Source organism: Coregonus clupeaformis, chromosome 27 (assembly GCF_020615455.1).
Source record: "Coregonus clupeaformis isolate EN_2021a chromosome 27, ASM2061545v1, whole genome shotgun sequence".
NCBI lineage: Eukaryota > Metazoa > Chordata > Actinopteri > Salmoniformes > Salmonidae > Coregonus > Coregonus clupeaformis.
The window spans coordinates 39,437,937-39,450,077 of NC_059218.1; the positions used below are offsets into that span (position 1 = coordinate 39,437,937).

General features: G+C 42.6%; 1 protein-coding gene and 1 long non-coding RNA gene across 4 annotated transcripts in view; one reads left to right on the forward strand and one right to left on the reverse strand.

The window, feature by feature from the left end:
* The window catches only part of nrxn2a (neurexin 2a), a 307,701-nt gene that overhangs the window by 63,280 nt on the left and 232,280 nt on the right, over nt 1-12,141 (forward strand). For all 3 annotated transcript variants that reach the window (XM_041851550.1, XM_045208196.1, XM_045208197.1), the window contains exons 4-5: nt 899-916; nt 11,261-11,562. In XM_041851550.1, coding sequence (XP_041707484.1) covers nt 899-916; nt 11,261-11,562 — 320 coding nt within the window. The remainder of the gene's footprint in view (nt 1-898; nt 917-11,260; nt 11,563-12,141) is intronic.
* Nucleotides 1-12,141, reverse strand: part of LOC121542094 — a 52,194-nt gene that overhangs the window by 11,078 nt on the left and 28,975 nt on the right. The window lies entirely within an intron of this gene.

Here is a 12,141-nt window from a genome sequence, read left to right on the forward strand (position 1 = left end):
CATAAAAAATCCTACAATGTGATTTTCTGGATTTTTTTTTCTCAATTTGTCTGTCATAGTTGACGTGTACCTATGATGAAAATTTCAGGCCTCTCTCATCTTTTTAAGTGGGAGAACTTGCACAATTGGTGGCTGACTAAATACTTTTTTTCCCCACTGTATGTGCTTTAGGTGCTTGTTTTGATTACATAAACACTTCAAAATGCACACAAAGTGACGTTAACTGATGAAGATTATCTCATAGAACAAAACTCATAAGATCTCCTAAGCCTGTGTTAACCTCAGACCTTATTTTTGGTGTTTATCCAAAAACCATCCAAAAAAAACATTAATTTCCCCATAGGCTTTGGCCAACGTGCCATGGCGTTAATGCCTACAAAAAGATGCCATTACTATGCTTCCTGTACCTGTGGGTGTCTAACATATGTATATTTCACATCACACAATGTGTGCACAACATGACCTGAATGAATGAATGCTTTTTTGATGAGGCATGGGTAAAGGAGGACAGCTGAACTGGTATGTGTACTCAGTTGAAACAACCAAGCTTCACATGTTGTGGCTATCCGTTCATGTTTGAGTACACCGTTGACCTGTCGTTACTTTGGGATCCCGGCACAACAACTCGTCTGCTAACCGTGAGGTCATTTGCTAACAGTGAAAGAGCAGTGTGGCTTTTCTGCTACTGGGTGCACAAACAGGATGAATGCATACTAAGATAATATTAAACCATATTTATATCCATGGTTTATTGCTTACATGAGACTGACTAGAGTATGCTTCATGAAAAGCATTCAAAAGGCAGACATTGCCATGACTGTTTTGAGTGGTTGGAGTAGGCGTTGAAGGATTTGATCAAAGCCCTAACTGACTGTTTTTTCTTCTTCTCTCTCCGCAGCCGAATCATCGCCATCTGGTAAGATAGCATACCTTTTATTTTACAGTGAATCGCAGGCACATTTTTTAAATACGTTGAATGTATTCTGACTATACCTGCCCCATTTCTGCAGTGAGAGTTGCATAAACATTTGGGTAATTATGGAAACAGGTCATACTGTGACTGTCTTACAATGGATCTGCGCTTTAAATCCTTGTAGTATATTTGCTTTATTTATGAGCCTAGTAGAACATTCCAGAGAGTCTGAATGTCCCCTCTCAGTGAAGGATATGAACACCTGGGAAAGAGACCTACTTTTCAAACATTGTCTCTTCTATCAGATCATAGCAACTGGTGGGTAGTGGAGTTTGTACTGTTTGTTTAGCAAGACACAGATTTACCTCTAAATATGTCTAGGTTTACCAGACCATTTCCTGTGAGTAGGTGCAATACAAAGGCTTTGACCCCTTGAGGAGGCTGGTGGGAGGAGCTATAGGAGGACGGGCTCATTGTAATGGCTGGAATGGAATCAATGGAATGGAGTCAAACATGGTTTCCATGTGTTTGATGTGTTTGATACCGTTCCATTCATTCCATTCCAGCCATTACAATGTCCGACTATATCTCCTCCCACCAGCCTCCTCTGATTGACACAATTGTATGTGTCTGATAATGAGAGGTAGAGGACAGGACAGGAAATGATGCATTGATTGTGAAATCACAGAAACATTTCTAGAGGCAATAGACTATGCTGTTCTTTAGTACAGCAACAGCTAAGCATGACCTGCACTAGTCATTACACGCAAGGCATTTCCTGTTGCCATGGCTTTTCACTTGACATGGCCTTCATCTGTGAGCTGTGCTGCTGCTGGACACCAAATGAGGTGTAGTAAAGATCCATTACAGTTTAATGCATACAGTACATTCACCCTGTGGAGCTGTATTCCCTTGATGCAATTAAGCAATTCCATGTCTTCCAACAATATCAGGTTGGCTAAATGTAGCATTGATGATGGGCACAGTGTCATCTTCTCTGTCTGGGATCTGACCCAAGAGCCCTGCTAACTGACCGGCAGTAACTTTTCTAATGTTGCCAGGGAGATGTAGATACCTGCTGGTGGTTTCTCCAGAGAGTTCAAAGCAGGCCATGTCTCTCTGTCTCTGTCTCTGTCTCTGTCTCTGTCTCTGTCTCTGTCTCTGTCTCTGTCTCTGTCTCTGTCTCTCTCTTTTTCTAGCAAGGATCCACCTAATCCAGATTTCACTCCCTCTATTGTTTCTGGTAGCCCGTATCTTTCTGTAGCTTGGCTAATTTTATAATAAGATTATAATAGAAGCGCTTTAAAGTCAGGTTAAAAAGGTGGGCCTCTTAAGTCTATCCTTCATTTCAATGACCGTTTAAATATATTAGAATAAGTCTCGGATACATGTTATAGGTGTATAAGTGTAAGTTATCATTATGAGTTATGGTAGGAAGTCTTGCTCCGGGCCACAGTATAGGAGCAGATAAGCTGCATACGGATTCCATTTTCTGGTCCTTTGAGAGCATTAGTCACATGGTGGTGCCCCACAGCTAGCAGCTTATGGTAGCATTACCATTTCTGTCATCTAACACCTATTGGAATCTGACACCTACACATCCTGCTTTGTAGCTCTGAGCTGAGGTGTTTAATGTAGGTTCTGTATGTCTGCACCGCAGGGACTTTTACCAGTATGGACGGACAGAAAGGTGTTTCTGCAAATTGTCTTTGGCATTCTGACAATAAAAACTGTGATGGAGTAAGTCTGCTTGGTGCTATAGGGGCGAGGGCAGGGATTTGAGGTAGGGTAAGAGTGTAAGGAAGGTTGGCTGAAGGCTTTGGTTGTCTGAGCCTTTCACTTTCACAGGACAATAAACTTTAACTGGACAATAAAACAATGTGCTGACTTTTGGGAAAACTGTGATGTGCAGAATTGGCTTTACATTAAGCTGCTTTTCCTGTTGCCTAAATGGGCTTCATAAAGCCAGCCCATACCTCATGTATATCAAAACTTTTATTCTATGCACTCAAAATACTTTACATTTAGAATCAGTTGAAATCTTGATTTATTTAGTCATCTGGTGCCAATTATTCCCAGTAATTATTCCCAGTATTTGCTCATGTTATGTGCTATAAGACTGCTGTGTGTGTGTGTGTGTGTGTGTGTGTGTGTGGCCTGGAATATTAAACAGATCACTTTTGATTGAATGTAGACCTCTGGGCATTAAGGAGACCAGTGATTAATCACATCAGTGAGCCAGAGAGGGCTGTGCTGCTGTTCATACTACTGGTCTGACTGGGGATTCTGGTGCTGCTGTACATACTACTGGTCTGACTGGGGATTCTGGTGCTGCTGTACATACTACTGGTCTGACTGGGGATTCTGGTGCTGCTGTTCATACTACTGGTCTGACTGGGGATTCTGGTGCTGCTGTTCATACTACTGGTCTGACTGGGGATTCTGGTGCTGCTGTTCATACTACTGGTCTGACTGGGGATTCTGGTGCTCTGACTAGGGATGGGAGTGGTATTATAAAAGGCACTTGTCTTTTCCTTCCAGCACTGACTTAAATACTTAATAAATAGAAATACTTTGTTGAGGGATAAATGTACTTGATACGATTGTGATGTGTGGTCTCACCAAGCTATCTTAAGAAATCGCTCTGGATAATGACTAAAATGTAAAAATGTAATTAAATGTACCTCTACTTCCCCCATTATGGTTGTAGTCAGCGGTATGTGAGGAGTCAGCGGTATGGGAGGAGCCAGCGGTATGGGAGGAGTCAGTGGTATGTGAGGAGCCAGCGGTATGTGAGGAGCCAGCGGTATGGGAGGAGCCAGCGGTATGGGAGGAGCCAGCGGTATGGGAGGAGCCAGCGGTATGGGAGGAGCCAGCGGTATGGGAGGAGTCAGTGGTATGGGAGGAGTCAGCGGTATGGGAGGAGCCAGCGGTATGGGAGGAGTCAGTGGTATGGGAGGAGTCAGCGGTATGGGAGGAGCCAGCGGTATGGGAGGAGCCAGTGGTATGGGAGGAGTCAGCGGTATGGGAGGAGTCAGCGGTATGTGCGGAGCCAGCGGTATGGGAGGAGTCAGCGGTATGGGAGGAGTCAGTGGTATGATAGAGGCTCTGTATTGACTACATCTACTACTCCCAGGATTGTTTTTCTTTGTTAAACTAACAATTATTTGTTCAGAGATGCATTCAAATCTAGTTTTGATTTTGGTATGTATATCATTTACACACTCCCTGTGTTGTGCATTAAAAGCTTTAAAAACAATGTGGGAAGGTTTTGATGATCCTAATTATTTTATATTTATGTCAGCGTGTCACAGTGAGTGGAAACTCCTTGATATGTTTGTTACGTCACCATCAGAGAATGCAGGGTGTGTGTGGTTGGGACCTGTCAGGACCTGTCAGATACAGATGTGCATCTCTTTGTTTATCCCATCTGGAGAGAGAGCTGATATTATGATCATTATGATCATGTGTGCCATCATTACAGGCTGGAGAAGTTCATCAACTGATATTAAAGACACAGTATAATTTACCCAAATTGCAAATGTACCTAATCAAATGGCTACCAAGTCTGGGTTTTTTGCTCTCTGACAGTGAAGCTAATGCTAAACTGTAGCTAAGTAAGTAAATAAATCCACTTTGATACACTGAAACACACACACAACCCGAAGTTAATGACCCAGACCTCAGAGCTCAGGGAGCATATAGGGTCCTTCACATGACCTTGGCTTTATAGAGAAGAAGAAAGGAAGAGAGGAGAAGAAAAAGAAGAGTGACAGCTTGTTTTACAGGTTTCCATTATCATTCTGCATTATCAATTCTGCATTACCATCCTGCATTACCGTCCTGCATTGCCATCCTGCGTTGCCATCCTGCATTACCATCCTGCATTATCGTCCTGTATTATCATCCTGCATTGCCATCCTACGTTATCATCCTGCATTGCCATCCTGCGTTGTCATCCTGCATTATCGTCCTGCATTACCATCCTGCATTATCGTCCTGCGTTGACATCATGCATTGCATCCTACATTGCCATCCTGCGTTGTCATCCTGCATTATCGTCCTGCATTATCGTCCATCGTTGCCATCCTGCATTACCATCCTGCATTATTGTCCTGCATTATCGTCCATCGTTGCCATCCTGCATTGCATCCTGCATTGTCGTTCTGCGTTATCATCCTGCATTACCGCCCTGCATTGCCGTCCTGCATTGCCATCCTGCATTACCATCATGCATTACCATCCTGCTTTGTTTTTCTGCATTATCATATTGCATTACCATCCTGCATTGCCGTCCTGCATTGACATCCTGTATTACCATCATGCGTTATCATCCAGCATTATCATCCTGCATTGCCATCCTGCATTGCCATCCTGCATTACCGTCCTGCATTACCATCCTGCGTTACCGTCCTGCGTTGCCGTCCTACATTACCATCCTGCATTACTGTCCTGCATTACTGTCCTGCATTGCCATCCTGCATTATCATTCTGCGTTACCGTCCTACATTACCATCCTGCGCTACCATCCTGCGTTACCATCCTGCGTTCCCATCCTGCGTTATCATCCAGCATTACCATCCTGCATTATCATGCTATATTATCGTTCTTCATTACCATCCTGCACTCTCAGCAGTCACACACACAGGCACTCACACAGGCACACACACAGGCACTCACACAGGCAATCACACAGGCACGTACACATTATTGCTCAATCAAAAACATAATTTTTCACTTGTCAGTGAGTTTAGGTATGCAACTCCCCCCTTAATTGGTGAAATGTCCTATCCTCGCTGATTGTGGAAAGGGCCTGCATAGTTCAACTTAACTGCAGTCGTGCAATCTGATGTGTAAGCATGCAGATAGCGAAATACCTCTTCCTTTTGATGTATTTTTACAAATGAGTCTCTGGGTTTGTTTGGTTTATGTCTTCTTTAAATATCGCCCACATCCTGTTAAACCACGTAGAGCCAACTCAAACCTCCATCCTGTTAAACCACGTAGAGCTAACTCAAACCTCCATCCTGTTAAACCACGTAGAGCTAACTCAAACCTCCATCCTGTTAAACCACGTAGAGCTAACTCAAACCTCCATCCTGTTAAACCACGTAGAGCTAACTCAAACCTCCATCCTGTTAAACCACGTAGAGCTAACTCAAACCTCCATCCTGTTAAACCACGTAGAGCTAACTCAAACCTCCATCCTGTTAAACCACATAGAGCTAACTCAAACCTCCATCCTGTTAAACCACGTAGAGCTAACTCAAACCTCCATCCTGTTAAACCGTGTAGAGCTAACTCAAACCTCCATCCTGTTAAACCGTGTAGAGCGAACTCAAACCTCCATCCTGTTAAACCACGTAGAGCTAACTCAAACTTCCATCCTGTTAAACCACGTAGAGCTAACTCAAACCTCCATCCTGTTAAACCTCGTAGAGCTAACTCAAACCTCCATCCTGTTAAACCACGTAGAGCTAACTCAAACGGCCATCCTGTTAAACCACGTAGAGCTAACTCAAACCTCCATCCTGTTAAACCACGTAGAGCTAACTCAAACCTCCATCCTATTAAAGCATGTAGCGCTAACTCAAACCTCCATCCTGTTAAACCACGTAGAGCTAACTCAAACCTCCATCCTATTAAAGCATGTAGCGCTAACTCAAACCTCCATCCTGTTAAACCACGTAGAGCTAACTCAAACCTCCATCCTATTAAAGCATGTAATGCTAACTCAAACCTCCATCCTATTAAAGCATGTAGCGCTAACTCAAACCTCCATCCTGTTAAACCACGTAGAGCTAACTCAAACCTCCATCCTATTAAAGCATGTAGCGCTAACTCAAACCCTGAGAGAGCTTCTCCTACTCCATCATTTAATCTCCTACAGTATATTTCAACTAACACCATCTACAAAAGAAAATGTACCAACATGTTGGTGCGATTCAGCTGCTATATGTGTTTGCGTGGGCTGAAAGTGATCTCTTATTTGACCTATGAGTGCATTTGTGTAGGGTACATTTTCAAGGCTCTGTTCAACTCCGTTATTGTTGAAGAGTCTCTTTTTCTCTCCAAGTGGTGAAAGTCTCAGTGGGATCAGATGGTGGGGATGGACTCTAATATCAGCACAATGAGACGTCCTCACAGTGGTGTTCAGGAGACCCTGAGGTTCACTCCCATGTGGATGTTATTGTCACGTCTCCTCCCGTTGCTCCCCTCTGGCGCTCTGATTCGCTGGTCTACTGAGCCACCGGTCTGAGCGCACCACCTCGGCAACACCGGAATGGAAACCCAACGCACCCTAATCACCTCCAGCGCACCTGCACCTCATCACCACCCCTATATAGCCCTGGACAGTTCAGTGTTGTGTTGTGTGTGATTGTTAGTGTCGTGTACTCGCTCTTTGTTGTTCTCTTGCTCAGTGTTAAGTAAACCTTTACCTTGTTGATTCCTGCATCTACGTCCTGCCTCTTCGTATCCTCAGTACTCGTCACAGTTATAAATTAGGAAGGCATGCTTCACTAGATACTGTAATGAGGGTGTTGCTACAGTTTGGGTTACTGTGAAAGTAGCCATTTTCCTGTTTCCTGTTAGCCAGATTATGTACTGATGTATTGTGTAATGTCTGGTTGTTAAAGTTTTGTATGGTGGACACTCAAGTCGGCTTATCAGGATGGCAGAGATATACCCGTTCTGTCTGAGCTAGAGTGCGCCTACAATTGTTATCAAAAAGAGAAGACTAAACTGTGATTTTGGAAATCCTACCCTTTTGTCGTGCGTGGTCCACGTCTCTGAGTGGGTATCTTTTATATCCTTAAGAAGATGTTGTCTATGTCTGTGCTAGCCATCAATCTCATATGTGTGGATGATATAAGATAACTCAAGTAATAACTAAAAGTATTATAATACATGGATAGGAAGCAAGATATTTATCCGCTGAATATTTTTTTTCTCCCATTGTTCACTGCGAAGTCAGAGGTGAAAATGTAGTTGACATATTGAAGTCGTTTCTCACCATTGCAATATTAAAGGTTGTGCTAGAATATGATGTCAAAACATCATCTCCTTCCATTTAATGGTGCCTGTCCTCATGGGATGAGAAGGTAGAATATACATCTGAATGAGGAAAGCACAGCAGTTCCCTTGAGACTGACAGTCAATGGAAGTCAATTGAACTATCCTGTAGCTCTTTTCCCATTACATTGTGTGAATTAGACGTATGACCTCCATCCTGCCACTAGCTCCTTCTACCAGGTGTACATGACAGTCTTTATGTGGGTTGTCACAGCATCCAGCTGGATGTAAAGACATCCGTGCAGGTGTTTCAGGTGTTACTATGTTACCCAGCTTAAAGGCTGCCTCTCTCTCACCAGTAATATGAGAAGACTCTGAGAGATGATTGACAGTATTGAGATACAGGATACCCTAGCCTTCGGCAGTATGTGAAAACAAATGACTATTTTCTTCCCTCTATTTAAACGTTTTTCTGAGTTGTCTGCGCTGTTGTATGCCCTCCCTCCCTGTAGTCATGTGAGATTCCAGTTAGCTCCCCCAGATCGGGATGTGAGAGCTGTCTCAGAGAAACACAGCTGCGTCTGTCATGCAACACCATGCACTTTAGGGACCAGCCACGTTATATCAGGCCCAAGCACTGACGGAGACACTGCACAGAGACAGATCTGGTCTCCGCACATGATGGTACTTAGCTAGAGAGAGAGGAAGAGGGGGACCTATTGCACAGTGCAGTGGATTCTCATGGTAATACAATATCATCGCTATTAGCAGTTAATTCACTGTTTGGGGAATGAACAGACTGACTTGAACTGGCGTGAACTGTCTTGAATGAGCTTCTGTAAAGTAGGCTTAGTTACAAATATGGATATGGAAAGGAGTTCAGTCTCAGGGGATTCACTTGCCACATACAAAGAGGAGCGGGATGGAGGAAGAGAGTGTACTAGTCTCCACTCATGTATTTGATGAGATCAGTGCACTCACAGCTGAAAAATATATTTGATGTTCTGCTGACTTTTTGTTTGTTGATAGGCATACCTGCTCTGTAATTCCGTGAACTCATGTTGCCAGTGTAAGACCCCAGGGGTTGAAAGGCTGCCCGTAGTCACATAAGCTGTGGATCGTACAGTAGAACTGGAGAGATTCCATTAGGATTATGTGTGTGGGAGTATCTTCACACAGCTCCTGTCTTTGTTATATGATAATGTGTTCCTAAAATAAGACTATGTAATTATATACTTTATAAGAGATTTTTTTTCTCTCTCTCTCTCTCTATCTATCTCTCTCTCTCTCTCTCTCTCTCTCTCTCTCTCTCCCTGAAAGGACTGTGTAGGTGATATAGACAGACACACAGACTGAAAGGGAGGGAGGGGTGTAGGGGGAGAGGGAGGGAGAGAGGGGGATGGTAGTGAGACAGAATGATGAATTGTAGCAGAGGCCACCCATGCGTAGTTGTCTGTGGTACTGTTCCTCAGATGCTGTGGAGTGCTAATTAAATTCCTCTTGTCACAGTGGGTCACCAGACTTAGCAGGCGACAAGTAGGATGGGAGATGGAAGTACAATCCTTCACAACGTGTCAAATGAGAGGACAGACGAGAGCCAGAGAAGGCTATTCAGAAGACAAAAGTTGTTGCCTGTTCTGATAGATATGGATGATACTCCCACACATGTGCACTGCAGAGTTTTATATGGATGCCAACCTTAACCTCTTTGGTGGTAGAGAGACTTTAAGACAATGAGCAGCTCTCATTTTAATTGTTCTGTGTCGTAGTTAAATGTGGGTTCAGCTTTGCCTGGCAACATTAAGCATTTAAACTGGGCTCATGTAGTAACCAAAAAAGTGTTAACAAATCAAAATATATTTTATATTTGAGATTCTTCAAATAGCCACTCTTTGCAAAGCTGTCATCAAGACAAAGGGTGGCTACTTTGTAGAATTTAAAATCTAAAATGTATTTTGATTTGTTTAACACTTTTTTGGTTACTACATGATTCCATATGTGTTATTTCATAGTTTTGATGTCTTCACTATTATTCTACAATGTAGAAAATAGTAAAAATAAAGAAAAACCATTGAATGAGTAGGTATGCCCAAACTTTTGACTGGTACTGTACGTGTCCAGCTTTTCTGTAAATAGCAGCAGATGTTGAATTAATCATACATTAGATCTGAAGAAGAGCCTCATGCCTCAGTGTTACCTGGGAGTTAGACTATTCAAGATAAGAGCTGGCCTCTGCTTGATTGAATCCTGCACAAATCATCTAGATTCCAAATGACATTCCTAGGCTTCATACTTGATGGATTCTCTCAAGTCATCAAATGAATGTCATTTTCCACTTGATAGTCTGGAGGAAAACCACATGCAGGAACGTTTTACATTTCATCAGTTACTGATATTTGAAAAGGAAAATTGCATCTGATTGCACCCAACCATAACTTGATAGGATGTGCTCTGGTATGTCATTGAGCAAATTTGCTTAAGCACGGTCATTAGATATATCCCTAGACATCTGTAGGACCTAGGAAGGTGATAGTTTGCCATGTGTGCCAGATGCATTAATAATATCTCATCACCATTTTCCATGGAAAAGCTACAGTAGTCAGTTTTTTCCCCGCGAAGGAAATTCAAGGAATTTCATGAGAACTTTTAAACAGGTGTAAGGAAAATGTTTGGCAGATATGATGATATGATGATGATGATGATGATGAGTTAGATCTTTGTTGAGTGGTTCTTTTGATATGTTCACCCATCAATATTTGTGTCATAATTGGGAGAAATATACATAAAAATATATATATATTATTAACCTGTAATTACAGTATTGAATGCTCCATTTCAAAAAGCTTGAACAGTACAATGTATGTTTTACATTGTTCTAATGTTGTACGGACTTCTACTGCCTTCTTGGCCAGGTTCTCCCTTATTAACCTTTTACTGCAGTGGGCTAAATCAGGGTCACACAGAGTGATTCTTGGTAGTCTTAAACAAATCTACTTTGAAACAAAAGTCTACACCTCACACACATGGTTATGGGCTTAAAAACAAGAAGACACCTGTACCATGTCAGATATGAGTTTGCATCCCAATATTACACTTTATATACATCACAGAAGACTGAAATACAACAAAACTGTTTGATAGTTTAATAAAGCTTGTTAATTATGAAATTATGAAAAATATTAGGGCTACAGAGACTGTGTCTCAGTGGGACTTTCCTGATGAAAGGTTAATTAAAATACTAATAAAATAGCTGTGATAACAATAGCTGTGATAACTCTAGCTGATGATAACACTAGCTGATGATAACAGCCTTCTCTCCATTTCTCTCTACAGCAAAAGAGGAGTCGGTAGCCACCTACAAAGGCAACGAGTTCTTCAGCTATGACTTGTCTCAGATGCCCATCCAGAGCAACCTGGACGAGATCACTCTGTCCTTCCGCACGCTGCAGAGGAACGGCCTCCTGCTCCACACCGGGAAGTCAGCTGACTACGTCAACCTATCCCTGAGGAGCGGCGCTGTGTGGCTGGTCATCAACCTGGGCTCCGGGGCCTTCGAGGCCCTGGTGGAGCCCACCAACGGCAAGTTCAATGACAACGCCTGGCACGAAGTGCGCATCATACGCAACCTGCGCCAGGTACAGTACTGTACACCCCCTCTCTGTGCTTCTTCCTGCGCTCAGCAGTAGCTCTAGCATTATTACAGGAAGACATTCATTTTCTATTTGAAGAGGGAGTGATGATGTCATTATTTAGCTTCCAGTAGTTGTGAATGCTTATCCATCATGGGCATCCAAGGGAGACCAGTTATAATGTCAGTTTAATTGTATTCAATGAGTTATGTTAATTTATCCCTCAGGACTGAAAAACAAAGATGTTTTAGGCTACCCTTTTCTGATTTAACCCTCAATTTATCTTTATCAGTCCCAAGCCAAACTCCAGTGACTCATAACCCAAGTGTGAAAGTCTTTAGGGTATGTTCAATAAATGTGCCTCACATATAGTAATCCATTCTTATTCTCTATGGAAGTCGATACACAATCTTGTTCTTTTCAATTCAGTTCAAAGTGAAATGAATCAATGCCACAGTTTTGGTTCTCTCAAAAATGTTTCTCCAGGTGATACATGTTGATGCAGTGTGATGTTCCTCCGTGTGTGACTATTGTTGAGGTGTATATTGTTGTGGCTGAATTGATTTGGAACGTGCCTATTGATTT